At 39.0% G+C, this 22,578-nt stretch overlaps 1 protein-coding gene across 13 annotated transcripts in view; it reads right to left on the reverse strand.

The window, feature by feature from the left end:
* Nucleotides 1-732: 732 nt before the first annotated feature.
* The window catches only part of PTK2 (protein tyrosine kinase 2), a 437,298-nt gene continuing 415,452 nt past the window's right edge, over nucleotides 733-22,578 (reverse strand). For 12 of the 13 annotated variants that reach the window (XM_078153772.1, XM_078153765.1, XM_078153766.1 and 9 more), the window contains 6 exons: nucleotides 18,208-18,270; nucleotides 11,861-11,900; nucleotides 11,294-11,400; nucleotides 5,595-5,750; nucleotides 4,497-4,577; nucleotides 733-2,031 (listed from right to left, as the gene is read on the reverse strand). In XM_078153772.1, the coding sequence (XP_078009898.1) occupies nucleotides 1,819-2,031; nucleotides 4,497-4,577; nucleotides 5,595-5,750; nucleotides 11,294-11,400; nucleotides 11,861-11,900; nucleotides 18,208-18,270 (660 nt within the window). In that variant the 3' untranslated portion in view covers nucleotides 733-1,818. The remainder of the gene's footprint in view (nucleotides 2,032-4,496; nucleotides 4,578-5,594; nucleotides 5,751-11,293; nucleotides 11,401-11,860; nucleotides 11,901-18,207; nucleotides 18,271-22,578) is intronic. The other variant, XM_078153764.1, reaches the window with a different exon arrangement.

A 22,578-nucleotide genomic window follows, 5' to 3' on the forward strand; every position in this document is an offset into this window, starting at 1 on the left:
AATGTCTTGAGTATGTGACACTGGAGAGGATTCTACCATGTTTTTCACATCTGGGACTGTCTGACCTGGAAGAAGGCCTTTCCTTTCTCTGAGGAGGAATCCTTTTTGTTAGCCATTCTCTATCCAGTGATCACACTATTATGGTTCACCCAGCTGTAGCAGTCCCTGATTCTAGAATCACAGGAATTCAAGTGGAGATCATCTAGTCCAAATCTCTTACATTTTACAGAGGGAAGAAACAAAAGGCCCATAGAAGGGAAGGAAATGGCTTGGCCAATATCATTTAGCTAGGAAATAGCAGAACAAGGACTTGGACCTGGTCTTCTTACTCTAAATTCAAGGCTTTCTTCAATATCCCAGGTTATTCTGACCTGACTCAGTTTCATCCAGGTCAGATCTCCTAACTTTAATCTTAACAATATTCCACACTCTGCACCCCCCCCCCAATTAGATTCCAATGGAAGAATCTTGCTTGGCTAGAACTTTATTCAGCTATTTTTAATCAAACTTTCCCAATATTGACTGGAGGACTATTTTTGATTTTTATGATATATTAAACAAAAAGATCTGAAGCAGTTTTATTTTCCAAGGTTGCTTGATTAAATCCTTCTCTTTAGAGGCAAGATCCTTAAGAATGTACAGAGGAAAAAATGTTAACAAGAGCCTTCTTAAAAAGGAAGATGTATCTGCACTGAAGAGCAGAACCAAAAGAAAAGAAATTACACCATGGACTTCACTGGTAACACCTTTTTAATAGGTCAAAGTAACTGTACAGTTCATTATATTCTTCCTGAGAATAATTTATTTCCCCCAACAAACTAAAGGGAGTGTATTTTTTCATTATTATTTAACAGAAAGGATGGCATAACTCAAAAACAAAAGAAAACATGACCCCTCTGTGGGAGTGTTCTCCCCAGAAGGAGGACACACAATGATGGGTTAGTTAACTACAGCGGCTTTTAAAATATTCAACATGGCTTTAATCTTTCTTTATAAATTATATAAAAATGGGGAACAGGGATGGTTACAGAACCTCTTTTCCAAATGCACTTTAAGTGTGCTCTGGTACAAAGCAGCATTTCTGCTTTCATGGAAAATAACATTGCTACAAAAAACTGGCACATTATTCTGGTGAAAAAAGAGAAGAGTTTTTTCAGTTGTGTTCTATAGCTACTTTCCAACCAAATGCTTCACACATCCACATGAAAGGAAAAGGCAGGAAAGATGGAAAGAACATTAGTTTGTTCTGAAATGACTGAAGTCTTCAAAATATAGCTTTGATTTTCTTTCTCTGTAAATCGGGATTAGCATATTGCAACTTAAAGTATTTCAATTTTAAAAAAATTCCAGTCTGGATAATATCTGTACTGTAGGCAAAAGAATTCTCAGCCCTTTGGGTTTCCCAGAATTCTCCATTTGACAATACTTTCCCCCCCACTCAATCTGCAGCTTGTACAGTTCAAGCTTTAAAATTTTAATCCCTTGACTCCAATGGGCACACGCATCCTCTAGAACGGTATGAAAAATGAAACTGTTCTTCATAAGTCTTATGAGCTTCTTGTGTACAGACTTCATTCTCAAAATGTCATATTTTTCGATCCCAGACCATTTGAATATCATGATTAAAAAAACAAAAATAAAAACAACAAAAAATCTGTGGTTAAACTTGAAATAACAACAGTTTTCTACCAGCTGGATCAGGAGTTGGTGGCAACCCAAGGAATACACAGGATTCATCTTCACTGCTGGTGGAAGGCTGGATGACATCTTCAAAAGAGTGAGACTGAGACAACTGTTACATATCTTCCCTTGACAAGCTCAGTGTGGCCTGGCCTGCCCCAGCATTTTCAATCTTGCTTGGTCAATGACATCTAGTAAGTTTTTGGCATCTACAGCCAGTGCATGAGCGGCAGTTAGCATTTGCTTTTTGTATTCCTGCTGAAGGCTGGTCATGACGTATTGTTGTGCCAATTTCATCTTGTTGATCAGCTCACCCAAGTCCGAATTCAACAGCTTTTGGGCCATCTCAATCTGGGAGAAAAGAGAGTCAGGTCAGAATGGTAGATGGTAAATTGCAATTATTTAAGGATTTTTCTTTGTATACTGGCTAAAATGAACAAGAGCTTGGGGAGCTGATATGGGAAAAGGCCTCCACTGTGCTTTCTTTCCCATAATCTCCACTTCAGTAAACCCATGCACAAGTACTTCATAGGGCCCTCCCTTCCTAGTGGTCAGAGCCCTATGATTTTTCTTTCTTGCCCATTTCAAAATGTGTCTAACTCTTCTTCCCAAATACATGTACCACAGTGCTAATGTAACAAAAACCAATCCTTTCCCCCCAAGTATTCGTAGACTGAGAGCCCAGCTATCTTCTTATATCACAATGGAAGTCCTTTGACTCTGTTAAACCAGATAGAATCTGTGAGAAGGAATTATTTGGGGGGTAGTGAAATGGCCTGGCCTTGGTCTCCTTTCCATCTCCCCCCCTTCCCTCTCACTCCAGCCAGAAGAGGACCTAAGAACTTTGGAGGATTAGAGAATTTGGACTTTTTCATCAGTGTTCTAAAGGAGCCCAGCAAAAGAGTTACATCATACTTAAGGGGAACACCTTGGGGACCATAGCAAAATAATTTCTAGGAGCTGTGGATCCCCTTTGCCTTATGTACTCACTAAGCTTGAGCCTATTTTCCCATGAACTCTCTATGTAGTTTTGGGAGAGAATATCAGAAACTTTTTTTTGGAGGGGGAGGTAGGGAGAAGGAGATGTTTTGTACCAAATATCCTTGTTATAACGCCATAGCAAATACTTCTAACTAATAGCTATTGTGTCTGGCTGACTAATTGATATTTGTTGTTAATCATGAAGCACACCAGTAGGGGCTCATGAGCTATATAGCACAAGAAAAACAGCTCTGGTAATAGGTCCTTTCAGAGACTACAGACAAAGGATAAGAGAAGAGAATGAAGACTTGCCCTGCTTCCTTTCAGGCAAAGAACCAACCCTGGTGAGAACTGATAAAGGACCTTGCCTGAATGGCTCAGTGTGAGGATCCCATTACTGCATGCACCGTCTTAAACACCGTTCAAATTTTCTTCAGAGGAAACATTAACCATGATCTCCAAAGCACTGAACTAGAAACAAAAGTTCTTACCCTCTAATACATGGACACCTAAGATTTCAAATTGACTCTTGAGTATCTTTTATGCACAATGACAACTTTAGAGGACTCTGTGGAATAAATAGCAGTAGGAAAGGCAAGGAAGCTAAACTGCCTTAAAAGGATAACTGTACCCCAAATGAGAGAGACAGAGCAGTTTAATGGAAAAGAGCACTGGACTGGGAATCAGGAGAGTTGGGTTCAAATTCTGACTCTAATATTCACTAGCCGAATGACTACAGGTAAATCACTAGTACTCTGAAAGGCTCAGGCTACTCATGTATAACATGAGGCTATATGGAGTTTTGTGAGCAGGGTACTTTGGAAACATGCAAGTGCTATTTACTGATGTCAGTTATACTTATTTGGGGTGAGATTATGAAGAGTTATGGGAAGGGAACTGATGTTGTCAGGGAAGAAAAGTAGTAACAAAAAATAGCTTCTCTCTAATTCCGTGTTCAGAGGTCTTTTCCAATTCTGGGATTCTGCTGTTCAATGAATTTAGCTCAACAGACTTTATTAAAGACTGGAATGTGCAAGGCCCCAAGCTTCCTAGGAATTTAGGCAAAACAGTATACGTGTTCTCAAGGGCATTTTGTTACTTAGTGGTTGGGGACAACATTCTTTTTCTGCCCCCACTGATGTGTTGCTCCTAGAGACTCTAATGGCTTGGCATCATGGGAATGTGCCTCGCTTGTTATGGAGAGATTGTCCAACCTCTGCCAGTCCAGATACAGATGGGAAGGCTGCAAATAGAGAAAGTACTGTGCATTGTAATGTTTGTGTTGTGATTCTCTGAGACTTGTTTTATCAAGGCAAAAGATACAGACTCCTCTCAAATTATTTCTGTCACCCTCTCCTCATCTCATGTTACATATTCACTCTTTATCTGAGAATGCTGGTATTTTAGTATGCTCAAGTGACTAACAGCAAAATCAGAACAGGCAAAATAAATACAAATAACAGGAGTAGCTCCTTTACATGGCACTTGGAAGTTTGCAGTGCTTTGGCTATATTATTTATTTGATTTTCACAACTGTCAGTGCTGTAGCTAACGCTATTCCTGTTTTACAGGTGTGGATGATGAGGCACAGAGGGACTGACAGACTTGCCCAGGGTCATGTGGCTAAGTGTCCGGGTAAGATCTGAATTCAGGCACTCCTCATCCCGAATCCAGGACTCTATCCGCTGTGCCTTTCAGCTCTCTGCAAGACACCTCTCTAGGGGGGAAGTGAGTCTGGAATCAATCATATTGCATGAAGCCAGGCTCTTGAGTGCAGGTGACCAGCCCACTAACAAGGCCCAAGGAGAAGGCACATGTCAAAGACTCTGCCTTACCTCTCTGTGAGTGCTTGCTGGAAGCATAGGAATGGTCTCATCCACTGTTGCTAGCAATGTTCTTAGGGCCAAGCCAACTTCCTAACAGACAACAATCAGAGCAAGCACTGAAACAAGAGTATTCAACAGGCACATAGCAATAACATAATGACCTGGGTTTTTTTTTGTTTGTTTGTTTTAGTCAACTGTATTTCATTCCCTTTGAGGAACTTCGTCCTCCTTACCACCATTCTGTAAGTAATAAGAGATAAAGGTGAGAGGTCATTGTCTTTATTGTACAGATAAGGAAACTGGAACCCAGAGAAATTGAGTCCAGCACCTCTAGTTCCTTCACTAACTTATGACACATGCAGTGCTGGCACCCAATCAAGTCTTCGGCCCCTACATCTTATGCTTTTAATTCAAGCAGACACCCTAATTAGTGCTAACACCTCCTAAGAGACAACTTAAAACACCATTAATCCAAAGAGCTTAAAGCATTTTCATACCTAATCTCATTTAAAAATAGTTCATTTTTAAGTTACAAGTGTTCAAGTAAAGAAATAAGTTATTCTACATATAATAATGTTTATTAACTCACAATCTTAGATATTAATATTTTAAAAATTGTGTTTTAACTTTAATAAAATAATATCCTGTTTTGCTTATGTTCCTTTCTCTTTTTTTTTTCTGTGACATTTTAATTTTCATTCTTTCTCATGACCTCAGAACAAACTTACTAAAGTCTGTGGGAAAGTATTATTATTCCCATTTGACAGAGTGACTGAAGGTCAACAACACAGGGCATGGTGAAGTAAGAACTAGAGACCCAAATTAACCCAGTTCTCAAACTGGAGTAATGTTTCTTTAAAATGTGTTTTTGTTATGCTAAGGAAGAAAACTCCTGTCTGATAGATGAAGTCCTGTAGAAATATGGAGAAGATACCATGACAAACAGTGCTGAATAACTGTGCCTCCCGTGCACCTCTCCATTTTTTTACTCAACACAAGCTACCAATAAATGTATCACCAGAGTGTTTTTTGTTGATTATCAGAACACATTATAAATATACGTATATATAGATATATAGATAAACAAAGTAATTTTTTCCCCTTTACCTTTACCATAGGAACATATTCCTCTGGGGGGGCAGGCTGGATCTTGCTGGACATTTCTATGACAGCTTTCACCAAGCCGGTTACATTTTCATAGACCTTGTCATTAGAGCGGTCCAGATTGGCAGTAGGTGGGGGGCTGATTTCCTGGGGCTGCAGCTGAGGAGGGAAGGTGGTTATTTCTCATTTCTCCAGCAGAGGGAGGTCACATCACTTTTATTAAATCAAGACAGGCTTTCAACAGAGCTCAAAGCAGGTAAGAACACAAGCAAGTTTTATTTAGTGCACTGGACATTTGGTTTGAAGATGACATGGAAAGCAACTGATTTAAATCATAAACAATGGAGTTCATATTTTCTGACTTTGAGCTCAGTTAATGAAAGAAATGACAATCACATAAGCTATAAAAAACTCAAGGGTCATTCAGAGAGGTGATCCAGTATGCCCAACAAAATGATCCATTTGAAAAGAACTGGTACACTTTACTTCTCTGTCAAGAGACACCAGATTACAGATAGGCTCTATTTACTGGGCTGAAGAAGACAGGGCAGACTCTCTACTAGATTCTTTCTCAGTGGACCTCTGCTTAAGTGGTAGTCCCACAGATGAGCCCCAAAATGTAAGGAATTTGATACAGGGAAGGCAGGGAATGAAAGGGTGGGATTATGAATGGTGAATTAATTACATGAACTCCCTTTACACATTAAAAGATAATATGCAAAACTTTTCTTTAAATAGGTGACTTTATTTCATAGAATGGTAGAATGTTAGTGCTGGAAGCAGATTAAATTAATCTCCTAATTTAATAGATGAGGGAACAAGCCCAAAAAATGGAACTGATGTGTCCAAAGCCAAATATAGCCAGGACCTGAACTTGGGTTTCTTGACTTCAAGTTTAGTGTTTTGTCTCCAGACAGCTTTGAAATGATCACAATTTATCAATGACAACAAAATGCTAGACATGACTAGTGGAAAAGAACATAGGTTTTGGAGTTAGAATACCTAGGCATGAACCTCTATTTTCTAGTGTGTGATTTTGGGCAAAACCCTTCCCCCTTCTCTGGGCCTCAGTTTATTCATTTGTAGAATGGGGGAAGGAGTGGCCTAAAGTCCAGTGCTTCTTAAACTGTGGGTTGTGACTGAAGGGGCTGTCAGTAGAAAAAGTTTAAGAAGCCCTGGACTAGACAAACACGGAGTAGGCAGAGACTTTAAAGGTTATCTTGTCTCACCCTATCACTTTACAGAGAAGGAAACTGAGGCCCTGAGAGGGGAAGGACTTTCCAAGGTCATATAGCAGTGGAGCTGGGATTCAAACCCAGGTCTCTTGACTCCTGATCTAGTGTTTTCTTCCAGGACATCATGCAAGGTTCCTTCAATCTTGAAATGTAATGCAATGATCCCACACATGAGTACTGCAAAGTTGACCAAATGAATTAACATGTCCCCTTCTGTAAATCTCCAAAGGTAATTAATTTCAATTGATAAAGTTTTTAATCAACCACAAACAGAATAATATGATATTAAATGCCACCACCCAAGAATTACATATTAGTCTATTCATGAAACTGCTTCCAATTGTAACCCTTTGATTATTTGGACAAGTTATGCCAACAGGGTACTGAAATACAAGAGGACAAGAGGAGTTCACTTATTGCAAAAATGTCTATTTCATTTCTGGGAAAATACAAACATTGGTTTTGGCAGTGCTACAAGTGAAAGGCTGTGAATTTAAAATGTGTTTCCATGATCAAGGGTTACAGAATTGCATGCAAAGAGAACCTGGATATGACAGAAGAGAACGGCAGACACACAGATACATAATGTGCTTACCCTCCATGGCTATTGTTGAGCGGAAGGTGAGGAAAAGTTAAAGGAGTTTATAGACGAAGGGGAAAAAAGAAAAACAATATTAATAAATGTAGCAGAAAACAACCCCACAACAAAACATGTGCAGGACAAAAAAAGAAGCTAGTTCCAAAAGCCTGCCACATAGACGCATTTCATGATTCTCCTGGCATATTAGGTGCTGCTTTGCTGGTGATGCAAGCATGGTGCCTGTGAAATCTGTTCCCATATATCAGCAGATGAAGTCAAAGAAGTTTGCCATGCATCTCATGCTCACTCAGTACAAAATGAACAGGGAAAAAACATGCAAAGCTGGAGAGCAACAAATTGATCTGGCAAAAGGAAAAGGTCAACAGAGGTAGGCATCTTTTCAAAGTGGGAAGTAGTGTGCAAGTTGACACTGATGAAACCAATCTAATACCTAAAACATTCAGAAGAAACTCTGCAACCCCTCTATGAGCTTATGAAAACCCCTTTAAAGCCATATTTATTCACTCATTCATTCATCTGATCAACATTAAGCCCTCCACTACATGTAATGCACTATGCTAAACACTGATGGAGATATAAGGACTGATAAGAAATAGTCCCTGGTTTCATAAATGCAACCAACTATATTCCTAGAATCAAGTCTCCTGGTTGAGGATATTTAAACAGAATGTGAACTTCTTTTGGAGTAATTTCAGTGACTAGGATCTATAACTTTAAAAAAAAAAGGAAGTTGCCAATACTCCTCTCAACCTAATTTATTTTTTCATTTATTATTTATATAGTGAAATACCAGGACTATATTCCTATAACTAAATAGACATGGATAAATTAATGTAGAAAAATTCCCCCTCCCCTAGTCATTTTACAAAGTGAATTTTCCGGCATGTGAATTTCAGAGATCCCTAGGTCAAAGAGATTCAAATTTCATTCATACAAAGAAGGAAGCACAAATTTCTACCAGCCCAATTTCTAAGTGTGGCTTACATCCAGATGTCACAGGCTATGCACTGTGAATCACAGAAAGGGCTTTTTCTTTTTAGCTGGTAGTAGTATTTATCCAAATAAAAGCTGTATTAACATCTAGTTTAATTCATGCAGTTTCCTGATGAGGGTCTCTACAGGAAAATAGATAATTACTAGGAAAAAGGACTAGTCAGATGCACAAGAATGTATGTGCATTCAGAGAGAGTGAAGGTGGTGTTTGTTTGCATGAAACTTGAAGCCTTAATTCCTTTTGGGACTGACCAGTAAGGAGACAAACAGAAGCTGGCCACTAAGTGGCAATGCTTTTGCCATGGTGACCTATAAGTAGCAGGAATATCCTCGGATGACTGCTGGGGGAGGGATGTGTGTTTGCATGAAATCTGGAAATATTCCTGACATGAAGTCCTACTTCACTAGTGACAGGGAAGTTCTGGAAAACAAAGTTGCAGGCTTTAACATCTACTATAGGATCTTGTACTTTCTGAGACTTGGCAACTTGGAAAATCCCTGGCAACATTTTACTCTGAACCACTATGTTGTGCATACATGGGCATCTTCATTTGTGCTGATGTGAGACACAAATAATTTCAGAATCAAAGAATAAAGTCTTCAAAGAAGAAACCAGAGAGAGCTGGGGCTAAATGCTTTTTGAGTAAATGTACCATTCCAGAATTTCTGAGCTGAGTAGCTGTTTATGAAAATGTCATTTTCTTTTTCAGGCCAGTATCTGGCCTAACCAAAAATGGGGTCTATGAGACAGATGATGATTTAATATTTATGAAAACGATTCATTTCTCAAAAATTGATACCTCCTATGTTTTAAACAATCACCTTATTTTCTAATAGGGTTTATTCTATTAACTTAGAAAATTATGCATCATGACCTCCTCTGATGTCTCATCATAGAACAGAAGAGGCATTGGGTTCTCAAAGGCTATGCTGGTAGAATAAAAGCAAGTTTTATCAAGTGGAAAGTCCTCAAGTATGAATGAAGCCTCATGATGGATTAGTGTGTCTGTCTTCTGAGAACTGGTTTAGCTAAGTCAGTTGGTGACCATGGGATGAATTTTCAGGCCAACCCAATTACTTATGAAATATAAAGGAACTATAATCAGGGCCAGTGGAAAAATAACTTCATTAAACAGATGGAACTTTGGACATTTCAAGGTGACCATGTGATAATTATATGATCTTTTTCATGGATCATATTTGTACTATGACTTTTGAGACCACAGAATCGTAGCTGTGGATTTGCTTCTAAAGTCTTTTGTTTCCTCAAGTATGAGATCACTGAAGAGGCACCTAAGTGGTACAGTGACAGAGCACCAGGCCTGGAGCTAGGAGGACCTGAGTTCAAATCTGGTCTTAGACACTTGCTAGCTATGTTACTTTAGGCAAGTCACATAACGCTGTTTGCCTAATTTCCTAATCTGCAAAATAAGCTGGAGAAAGAATATTTTTGCCAAGAAAAACCCCAAATGGATTCACAGAGAGTTGGACACGACTAAAATGACTCAAAAACAACAAAAGAGTTCACTGAAATGGATAATTATGGCTCGTTACGATGACCAGCAAAAATATTTCATTACTTTCACTTTTTTGTTGACCCTTTTATTTAAAAAAAATTATACTTGCATAGATGACAGAAATATCATTCCAGAACTCCGGTTAAAGCTACAAAAGTCCAAGACTGTCTTTGCTAGTTAATGATATCAGAAACTCGGTTTTAAGCTATAAACACCTCTAGGAACTTTGATGTACAAGTTAAAATGTATATATTTATGCATGTATGCATGTATCTATCTATTGATCACTTCTAAATACAGGACCTAATATGAATTTTATTTTCTTACATGCTGAATAACCAGGAAGTGGCCATGTTTAGGTCATATTTCTTTATTTTAATAAGTGGAAAAATAATTAAGAGTTTCTCTTTAAATCACATTGAGATCCACAGAGTCAGGAAGCCTAGAGAATATTCTCATCTGTCTCAGGCATGTTAGTTTGCTCTTCAAGACTAAAGAAACTAAGTTAGCTCTGCATTTCGATGAATAAACAAACTGACTCACTGGGAAAGGAGAGAGATGTTTTCAGAGAAATCACAATACACCAATCATATTAAACTATAAAACACATAAGGTTTAAAAATGTTTACCACTCATTGGATAAATACTTGATTTAAGTGTTTTCTTACAAAACTGCGATCATTCCTCCTTTCTCCCTCTTTCAGTACTGACTTAAGGAATGAATGTCCTGACTACTACACTGGCTTTTATATGCCCATGACTGGCATTTAAGGCCCTTCATGATATGCTGCCACTTCACCTTTTTAGCCTTCTCTCATATTAATATTAACTCCATATGTTCTAGCCAATCTTAACTATTCTCTACTCCCCAAACACACCCTGCACTTTTTTTTAATATCTCCTACCTTTGTTCATGCTGTTTCCTAGGCCTGGGATATCCTACCTCACCCTCACTTCCATTCTTTGCTTATGGAATTCCTATCCATCTTTAGAAAGACTGATTAAAATGCTACTTCCTTCTGGAAGTTTTGCTTGACCTATTCCCTGCTTCCCACTAGAATTAATGAACTTCCTGTTCAGATCTGATGTGGTGCTTTATTTTGGAAATCTCTATTACACTTATCCTATAATATTGCATATCACAGCTATCTGTACTGAAGTCTTCTCTCCCTATTGCACTGTGAGCTTAAGCACAGCCTGGGGCTCAGCTAAATTTTCTACCTTCCCATAGTGTGCTCTGAACACAAATGACACTCAACAAATGTTTGATTACAGTATCATAAATATCGTGTGGACAAGAAGATCCATCGTGTAGTGTACACACAGTACATCCCACAATGGTTTCGAGGGACTTACCTTTACTCCTTCATTATAACTATCCACAGGGCTGTTGAGGCTGGCAAGGCTTCCCAGATGGCTGGGTGCTCCTGGGCGAGGTGGTTTCTTTGGTGGAGCTGCATGATCTAGTTAGATGGAATGATTTATAATTATAGGTATATAAAAATTGCATAGGATTAGAAAGCAAGGATGGTTGTGATGGGCACCAGTGGAAGAGGTCCTCATATTGAGATCACAAATCCATAGCAGTATATCCAAATAAAAGCCAATGTTAACACTGTTAACAATGTTAACACACTGAAACTGATCTTGAAGATGACATTCTATTGAGGTGTTTATTCTCAACATGCAGCACAGATACTGATTTACATTTCTGATGATCAAGATTTTTTTAAGGTCCTCAGTACTACTCAGGAGGAGAATCTGTAAGGACGTATGGAAAGGGGATGAAAACAGCACGAGGGCATTTTAAAACCTCTGAATCAGTCTATCAGATAATACCTTGCACATTTCCTAGAAACCTTGTGTGATAAGGTTAATTACATTTGCCAAGATTATAAAAAATTTAAAATGTTTCCGACCTACCTGGCTTACCCACAGGTTGATATATGTGCTGGTTACCAGTCTGGCAAAAAAAAAAAAAGGTTCAGTGTATATTTTGTTTACAAAGTCTAAATACATTTAAAAGTCACAAAAAGTCCAGAATTTGGAAGGGGAGAATTGATTAGGGGATTAAAGATTTAGAGTTGAAAGGGAAGTTAGAGGTCAATGAGTCCAACTCCCTCATTTGATGACAGGATGAAAGTAAGGCCTAGAGAGGTTAAATGACTTATGTATTACATAAGTAATATGTAATACGTAATAAGTAATATGTAATACTTATGTGTATTACATATTCTACATATTACACAGCTAGTCTTCAGTGATAGTTCAATTCAGATTTTCCTGATTCAAGTCTTATTCACTGATAAAATGACAGTGTAGGACATTCTACTGGGGACACTTCCCTAAAGATGATGCGTATTCCCCACGGGTGCCTTGCTTAGAGGACATGGGGAGTGTTTAGTGACTGGCTGATTAGAACGCAGGAGAATGGACTCTTACTGGAGAAGCTGCCTGCTTCTGTGGGCTGTAAAAGTATTTTTATTTTATTTTATTTTTTTTGCTTTTAGGCAATTGGGGTTAAGTGACTTGCCCAGGGTCACACAGCTAGTAAGTGTCAAGTGTTTGGTCTGAGGCTGGATTTGAACTCAGGTCCTCCTGACTTCAGGGCCAGTGCTCTATCCACTGTGCCACCTTGTGGGCTGTAAAAGTAATGCAAGAGACCAGCTTTCTTCTCTTTTTCTCTTCAGGACTATTCTTTTTTTCCTTTGAGCCTTTCTTCAGGAGTACATCAAGGTAGGGGCAAGGGATTTTCATCCCCTTCTACTCCTCTCCCCACGAACCATCATGGCTGAGAGCTGCATGTGCTGACTCTCAGCTCCTGAGTGAAGATCAGAGTCTGGTGTCCCTGACCAGAGCTGCTCCCCCAAAAAAGCCCATGCTCTGTACTTTCAATACGTTAACTGGAAAATTCAACAAAATGATCTAGAACTTCCCTAATCTTTAGCTATATTATTCCCCTCAAATCCTTTAAAAAAAATTAATCTAATTTACTTTTAAAACCCCAAACACATCCTTTATTCATCATTTCATCAAATGATACTAAGCATTTATTTGTACTGAGATTAGTTTTATTCTGACTCACTTCCAGGTTATGTAGCAAGTACTACAAAACCAATGTCCAACCAGCCCAGGACCTTTATTCTATGGTAGGGCTGTCTTCTGTCAGTGTGCCCTATTGAAGGGAGCACCTACAACCTAGGGCTGTCATGAGGATTAAATGTGATAATATTTGTAAAGCACACAGCATACTCTCTAGCACACAGTAGGAACCTTTTCTTCCCTCCCTTCCAATTGCTAACATGCTTGCTAGTGAGCTTTGTAACTTTTTGCATAACAGGAAAAATGCCTTCCTAAAAATACAGGGAAGTCTCACATAGATATAGAGGTGTCAAGCAACAGCTGAGCCAATTCATTCCTCTGAAAACAAAATTTAAATACATCTAATTCAAGACTGTTACTATATATCAAGGATCCCGAAGCTTTAGGAATGGCAATTCTGCTTAATGAAGATTCTGACAGCAAACTACTTCACAGTAGTTACAATTTCTCCACTGGTATAGGATTGATTATTAAAAGATTTTGAAATATGTTGGGCACCTACTTTAGCCTTCTATATTGAGAATAAAAACCCAACTGAAATCTTATGAAACAGACTTAAAAATTCTGAGACAGCATCTCACAGGTGAATCACTATTTAAAACCAGCTAAAGACAACTGGTAAAACAAGTCTGTAATGAGTTCATAAGGTATATTCTTAAAAATGTTCACATTGTTTTTCTTTGACCTCAGTATCTTTATTGTGTTTCTTATTAAATAGGCTATGTAAATGGATTTAAATTGGTCCCTTTGACCTAAAACCTTTTTTTTTATGTTGGTTGTAAGCACAGACAGACAATTCAGTTGACACTACTTTTCTGTTTTTATGCATACCCAACTGGTGGAATTACTGGCCATCATCTACTCTTAGTGGCTTGCAGATTTTGCCAGTTGGATTTAGAATCTGAGCATTTAGGTTTGATCACTTACTATTTGCGTGACCTTGGCTAACCAATCAGTCAACAAGAGTTTATCATGTGTTTACTATGTGCCAAGCATTGTACTAGGGACTAGAGATAAAAGTACAATTCCTACTCCCAAGGCCCTTAGCTCTAATATAGAGACAACAAAGTGCTAAGTTGTTTAACTTCTATGGGCCTGAGTTTCAACTGGAAATGAGGAGGTTGGACATCTGAGGCTCCTTCCAGTTCTTAAATCTATGATCCTATGACCTTCTAGCTAAATTAAGTGACAGAGTGGATAGAGTGTTGAATTTGGAATTAAGTTATGAGCTGTGTATCCCCAGGCAAGTTTTTTTTTTTTAAAAAACACATCTCTCAGCTTCAGTTTCCTCATCTGTAAACTGTAACAGCACCTACCTCAAGGGTTATTCTGAGGAATAAATGAAATAATAATAATGTGAAGTGCCTTAAAAAAATCTTAAAGCGCTATATAAATATTGGTTATCACTATTATTACTATAAATGGCCCTCACTGACATTCCTCACTGACACTGTGGATCACTAGCTGATGATCCACAATGAAGTTATCATCTATCAGCTAAGTAAACAAACCACTAGGTTGTGAGATAGCATGGATAGGGGAAAACACTGAATTTGGAGTCAGGAGACATGTCTGAATCCTCTATCTTTACTTCCTGGCTATGTGGTCTTGGGCAAATCATCTCCCTCTCTGAGCCTGAGTTTTCTTATCTATAAATCTTTCAAAACTTGTTGGTGGCTATAATTTATAGTCTTGGAGAGATTCAATGACTGGCCCATAGCCACATAGCTCACTTATAAAATAGATAAAGCAGCATTTGCCCAGCCAACTCTGAAGGGCTACTCCTTATGGTACGTCTCCTCCTTCTGATAACAGAAAGGGACAATCTACTCAAATTAGGGTGTGTCAATTTGTCTATCTCCTAGTGTGTGGGGTGCTTTAAATAGGCCTTTAAGTACTTTTAATTCCTTTTGCATGATACCTAACACCTTGCAGAGGTTTACCAATATTCCTTTTGGGCTGGGGAGAAGAACACTGGATTCTAAGTCAGAGGATTTAGGGGCAAATTTTAGCTCTGTTATTTACTAGTTTCCTCATCTGTAGAGTAAGGAGGTCAGATTAAAGTAGTCCTATCACACTCAAACAGAAGTGGATTCCTGAGGGCCCCATATTGACTTAGAAAATCACAAATTAACCCTACCTATGTTTTATTGTATTTTTATTTATTTCTCTGAACTAGATGACCTCTAATGTCCCTTCTAATGCTAAAGTCTCTGTCCTATCATGTCAGAAAAATGACAGTCTACCAGAGAGAATTTATCAAGTGCCTACTATGTGCTAGATGCTACGTCAGATGCTGAGGATACAAGAGGCATCTGTGTGGCAGTGGAGAGAATGCTGGGCCTGCAGACAAGACCTGAGGTCAAATCCAGCTGTGTGGCCCTGGGTAAGTCATTTAAAGTGCCTGTGCCTCAGTATCCTTATCTGAAAAATGGGGATTATAATAGCAGCACCTATCTCCCAGGGTTGTTGGAAGGATCAAATTAGATAATATTTGGAAAACCACAGCACAATGCATGGTATATAGGAGGCACTTAATAAATGCTTGTTTCCTTTCTTCCACAATAAGCTTATATTCAATCAAAGGAAACAACACATATATATTAGCATCTGCAAAACATACACAAAATAATTTTAGGAGGAGCAGCTACAGGGAATCAGGTAAGGCCTCATGTAGTCAGAACTCAGCTTTGACAGAAACTAGGGATTCTAAAAGGGGAAAGTAAGGCATGGAGCACAGCTGTGCAAAGGTGTGGAATGAGAGATGGGACGTTCTGTGTCTGGAGCGGCAAGAAGGCCAGCTTGGCTGGACTATAGAGTGCACGAAGAGAAGCTATGTAGAGCAAATCTGGAAAGGCAGTCTGCAATCAGACTAACTAGGAAGGGCTCAGAATGATGGAGAGAAGTCAGTGTTTACTTTTGGGCTTCTAGGAAGCTAGTGGAGTTCATTATCATGGGAAGAATGCAGCTGTTTTGGGACTCTCCCTCTGGCAGTTGTGTGGAGGTTAAATTGGACAGTGGAGACAGTGGAAACAAGCAGATGAATTAGGAAGCTATTGTAAGAGTGAAAAGTGATGAGAATTTGAATGAAGGTGGAGTTTGTGTAGGCAGAGAGGATACAGATAGGAGATATGTGGATATTTGGCAAACATTATATATGTTGGGTAGTGGAGGTTAAAGAATTAAAGTTTGAGGCAAACATGGTGCCTTTGACAGAAATAAGGAACTTAGAAATAGGGTTGGGTGTAGGGGACGAGATAATGAGTTTTCTTTTGGACACGCTGAATCTGAGATGCATGGGACATTCAGTTTAGCTGTTTAATAGGCATTTGGTAATATGAAGTTCAATGACTGGATATACAGATCTGTGAATATCTGATAATTGAGATAATAACTGAATCCATGGAAGATGATGAAGTTATCAAGAGAAGCAGTACAGAGAAGAGATGTCAAACGTACAGAGCATTCCTGGGTTTGGCTGAGCCAGATTAAAATTTAACTGGGAAAGAGTTCATAAAAAAAGATTTCATAAAAGAAATAAAAATACAATAAAACATAGATAATGTTGATATGTGACAATCTAATGCCACATATATATCTGCAGATATCTTTATGCACGATTTAATGTCTCCTGTTTCTGTTTGATACCATTAGTGTAAAGGGAAAGGAGAAGAGGGTCCAGGGTATCTTAGGGTACACACACAATGTGTAAGCAGGATACAGATGATGATCAAACAGAGGAGACTAAGAAGGAATCAAACATGTAGGAGGAGAGCCAAGACAGTTCCAAAACACACCTCCTCTTTTCCCTCAAAACCTAACCTCTTCCTAACTTCTTATCACTGCCCAAGGTACTATCATTCTCCCAGCCACCCAGGCTTGGCGTCATCCTTGAATCCTCACTTACACTCACCTCATGGATTGAGTCTACTGACCGTTCTCACAGCTTCTATCTCCACAACACTGTGTGTTTGTGTGTGTGTGTGTGTGTGTGTGTGTGTGCATGCGCATGTGCACACACGTACAGTGTTATATGAATGTTTTGTCCTCTGCTACAATAGGAGCTCCTTGTAACAGGGTACTCATGCTTTTGCTTTTCTTTATGTTCCCAGAACTTAACATAATGTAAGCATTTAATAAATGCTTGTTAACTGATCTCAAATCAGTGGAACAAAATTAAGAAACTCCCTAAAACACTAAGAGACTGGACCGGGGGAGAGGGGGTAGAGGAGAGGGCCCGGGTCAGGGAAGAAGGAAGGTATCCCTGTGCAGTGGGAAAGTGAAGCCACAGAACAAATACATAAGAAATAATATAGCATCCTATTAAAAGTGCTCAATGGTAAATAACAGGCCTTTTAAGGCAATCTTCTGTTCTTGTTTGCTGTGTCACAATTATAATGGAGTAGGCTAGACTAAAGTTGATCAGTTATAATACTTCACAGTGTGGTCTGTAAATACACACTGAGTGCACATGCATGCGTGCTTGTGCAAACTGATTTATTTGGATTCAGATATCTTTTCTGGATCCTATCTTTAAAGCAATTAATGGACCAGAGAAAGGGAAATTCAATTTCTTATTAGAAAGGACACCTGTGTACATTTGACTCTGCATCTGTTTATGGAAATGAATATTCTTTCATTATTATGAAAATCAGTATTTATACTGATGAGAAACATATTTGAAATTACCTCAAACTCTTTCTCATAAGGAGAATTTTAGGTATCTCTTAGGGGAATGCCAAGAAGGAAAAATGCTATGTGAACGAGTTTAATTTTCATGCTATTTTTACATAAAGTCAAGATGCTGGAAGCTCTCATGATCTCATAGTACCAGGAAATTTGAGTACATGCCATACAGAATCAGTAATCATATGCACAGTGCATATATTCTGTTAAGACACAAAAAATTGGTTTATTGTTTGTTGAAAGGCCCCTTATGTTAAATATACTGCCAGCTACATTTCTTGAGTTTTAATGTGAAAAATCTGGAGTTTTAATTATTTTGGCTACAGAAGGAATTTTCATTCCATAGTATTTGAGTTCTTGGCCTCACATTACAAATCCTGACAATTTTGAAAATTTTATGTGGCAAACTTTGATACATGTTAAATTAGAAATTAAAAAAAAAACCACAACCCAGGTCAAAAACTCTTCTTGTATTTGCTTACCGGACCCTGAAGACTTCCATCCTCTCGGTCAATACTGCCTCGAGAGAGCCTCACATCAGGTTTCTAGAAAATAGAAAACCCCCACAGTTTCACTTTCTGCTTTACAAACCAATATGCAAAACTGAAATAAATACCTGTGTATTAAATGCCTCCCAGAGCCAGGAAAATAAACTTGTGAACCAAGTCAGCTGAACTTACCCAGTTTTAGAAATATATAGCAATATAAACATTGTAAAGTGCCCTTATAACTGTCTGCACAGGCATGCTTACACAAATGCTGACTACATCATTGCCCCAATGTAACAACTGGGAAAATCATCATTTTATTTCACGTTGTGGCAGCCAAGCACTTTCACAGGGGATATGTTTTCTTTCTAACAAGAGAAAAAAATTTGAGCTTAAGATTAGAAATATGGCACATTCATTGCTGTTCCTAGCAAGGAGTAAGCTTATGTGAATTTAGCTGTTTTGCTAAAGTGGCAAACAGGGCCAATTTCATTGAAAATGACATCCAGGATCCAGAAAGCTCATAAAAAAGCTGGATCTAATCTTCTTCTAGGTTCTAAGAGTAAACAAGCTTTACTGTTACTAGAATGAACAAGCTGGTTTACATGACATTTTAGGGGAGGGACTCAAAACACAAAACCAAGTATAACTAAAGAAAAGCTATAACCAAAGCACGCTGAGATAACAGGCTTTATCTAGTCCTGGAGCACGCACAACGAAAGCACAGACGTTCAGAGCTCTTCTATTTCAATCCCTACCCAAAGAAGGATCTCAACTACAGTCTACGTGACAATCAGTCTCTGTGGGAAGACTTGTAATGAGGCAAACTGACTCAGCCCACCAGCCAGTTACTGAGCATTTATTAAGAGCCTACCTGTGCCAGGCACTGTGCTTAAACACTGGGGATACAAAGAGAGGCTTACTCTCAAGGAGTGCACAGTCTACATGAAAATGAACATATAAAAATAAGATATATACAAGATAAATTAAAGATGACCGATAGAGGGAAGGCGCTAGCATCAAGGGGCGTTGGAAAAGGCTTCTCATAGGAGATGGGATTTTGGCTGGGACTTGAAGCCAGGAAAGCTAAGAGGCAGACGTGAGGAGGGAGAGCATTCCAAGCCTGCAGGATGGACAGAGAAAATGCGTGGAGCCCAGAGATGAAATGTCTTGTTTGTGGAACAGCCAGCAGGCCAGGGTTACTGGATCAAAGAGGACGTGGTACAGGGTAAAGTTTAACACGACTGGAAAGGTAGGAGACCTGGGGCTAGGCTATGAAGGGTTCTGAACACAAAACAGAGTATTATGTAGTTGATCCTGGAGGTGACAGGGAGTCACTGGAGTTTAGTGAGTATGAGGATGACACAACTATTTCCTCAGCCAGTCCATTTCAGTTTTGGATGGCTTGAATCCCTTAGCTGCCCTCTGAGGCTAAGCGGAAACACGAATCTAATCCATCTTCCAAATGACAGACCTTCCAAGTACTTGCAAAGAACTATCATGTCCTCCCTCAGTTTGCTGATCTCCAGGCTAACCAGGAACCAGGGTTCCTTCTTGGGACGTGGTCTCAGAATTCCCCTCCATTGTAGTTGCCATCCTTTGTATACTCTCTAACTAATCAATGTCCTCCCTAAACTGTGGCATACAGAACCAAACCCAACACTTCAGATAAAATATGACCAAAGCAGTTTCACCTTATTCCTGGAGGTTACACTTCTTTTTTATTTTTATTTTTTTGCCTTTGGTGAGGCAATCAGGGTTAAGTGACTTGCCCAGGGTCACACAGCTAGGAAGTATCAAGTGTCTGAGGTCATATTTGAACTCAGGTCCTCCTGACTCCAAGGCCAGAGCTCCATCCACTGTGCCACCTAGCTGCCCCAAGGTTACACTTCTTAATGTGGCCCAACATCACAAGAGGATTTCAATCTTAGAAGGGATTAAAGACTCATCTTTTTATTTGTGTACTACAGGACTCTAATTTTGGTGCTTAAAAAAAATGGTCTAAGCACACATTTTATGAAAGTACAAATTTATGGAAAGCCTAGATGAATTTTCCCCAAACTTGGGGATCCTAATGTATACATAAAAAAATTTAAATTTTGACCAGAACTAGTATAATTTTGAGTACTGATTTTCTTGATCAAATTTACCTTGTTTCTTGAATTTATCATCTCTAAAGCTTGTGCACATCAAATTGATAAATTTTACATGTAAGTTCCAGTTCGATAAGATTAACTATTAGTATTTCTTTTACTGAACTGCTTTCCTCACAGGAACTGACCTAAACCAAAGATCAGAACACTGGACTTGGGAGCCAGATGATCTGACTTCAAGTGCTGGTTCTTTCATTCACTACCTTTTGGCCCTGGACACATTACTCATTTTCTTTGGGTTTCAATTGGCTCAACAACAAAAGTGGAATAACAGTCCTTGCAACACCTACTTCAGAGGGTAGCTGTGTACATTAAGTGAAATAAAATGGTAGAAATGAAATAAGAGAGTATGAAGTAACTTACAGTAGTAAATAATCATGAGATACTAATTTGATTTCTTGTTAATCAGTCACACAACTGAATGGACACAGCAGGCGTGTGAAAGAAAATGACGAGTCAAGGATGATGTAACTGTGAACCTTGGTGACCAGAATGATAATTATCATCCTCCAAAAGGTGGAAGTACAAAGAAGGAGAAATCGTATTCAGGTTCTGATTCTCACAAACAGGGAAGATGAAAGAGCCTGTTAAGCAACACTGATACTAGGACATGAGATTTCAAAGTGCTCGGAAGAAGGACTGGTATGATCCTACAGAGGGCTGGGAAGCTCTCAACAATGGGGTTCTGAAGACAGAAAGAGAAGAAATTCTGATGAGGAGCAAAAGCAGAAAAGGTCTGAGGGGAATGATGTGCATAACAGAGGAAACTCACCAAGCAACTTAGATTGGGAAAAAAAGGCATGTACAGAAGATAAAAGCAGGGGTAGGTAAAAGAAGATGAATATACAAGTGTTACATGATTTATGAAATAGTATCAGAATGAACTGAGGCTGGTGAGGAAAGCTAAAGACATAAAAAGCTATACCGGAGAAAGAAGTTTGATGGGATGACGATAAAACTCATCACAGAGACTAAGCAGAACCAGTCAACTTAAATTTTACTTTTGTTTTCTCTGCTATGGAGAGTAATCTTCTTTCTGGAAAGGCTAGAACAAAAGCGGCTAATAGAGAACTGATAGCCAAGACAAACAAGGATAGTCAGTGAGTACTGATGCCCCTGATGTCTAGTGGATAGAATATTGGGCTTGGAGTCAGGCAGACCTGAGTTTGAACCCTGCCTCAGACACTTATTAGCTGTGTAAGTCTGGGCAAGTCATTTAACCTTTCTCAGCCTTCTTCTTCATCTGTAAAACAGAGCTAGTAATAGCACCTACCTAACGAGGTTCTAAGATAAGACATCTAAAACTCTTGGCAAACATTACAGCACTATATGAATGCAGCTATTACTGATGTTTTCTTATCCGAACATTTTCAACTACATGTCCCATATTCAGCATAACAAAGAGAATTCACTATCAATTCCCCATCTCCCAAACCCCACAAATGAAGACAAACCCTCTCCTCCTAAGTTCTCTATGTCCATGGAAGGTATGCCCACGACCATGTCCGGTCACCAAGGTCCACAATGTCAATCAATCTTGACTCCTCACTTCCTCATTCCTATGCCCAAACAGTTGCCAGATCTTTTGATTCAACTTCCACATTTCTTGCATTCATTTCCCTCTCTCCACTCTTATGGCTATTACTCCATTTAAGGTCCCTATCACCTCATGTCTGTATGAAATTAATAGCCTCACACTTGGATTCCAGGCATCCAGTGTCCCGTCTTCCCTCTATCCTCCAAATAGGTGACAAAATAATCTTCCTAAATCACAGGACTTACCATGTTGTACCCCTGAGAACTTCCAGCGGCTTCTGATTGCTTCTTAAATAAAATACAAACTCACTTTGGTTTTTAATGTCCTTCGTAGTTCGGTTTGGTTCTAGTTTACACTTCCTGGCTTATTTCACATTATTCTTCTTCATTCTCTCCAGGAAAGTAGACTACATAACTATTTCTCAAACTGGGCATGCCATCTCCTCTCTCCCTGCCTTTGACTCTCAGGCTGTCCTAACATGGACTAGAATGAATTTCCTCCTCCATCTTGTAGAAGTCCTACCTTAGTTTAAGTACTACCTCCTAGAGGCAGCTAGCTGGTGCAGTGGATAGTGCACTGGCCCTGGAGTTAGAAAGATGACTTCAACTCCAGCATCAGACACTCGACGAGTTTGGACAAGCCACTTAACTGGTGTTTGCCTTAGTTTACTTAGCT

This window comes from Phascolarctos cinereus, unplaced genomic scaffold (genome assembly GCF_003287225.1).
Source record: "Phascolarctos cinereus isolate Bilbo 61053 unplaced genomic scaffold, phaCin_HiC Scaffold_4;HRSCAF=312, whole genome shotgun sequence".
Taxonomy (NCBI): domain Eukaryota; kingdom Metazoa; phylum Chordata; class Mammalia; order Diprotodontia; family Phascolarctidae; genus Phascolarctos; species Phascolarctos cinereus.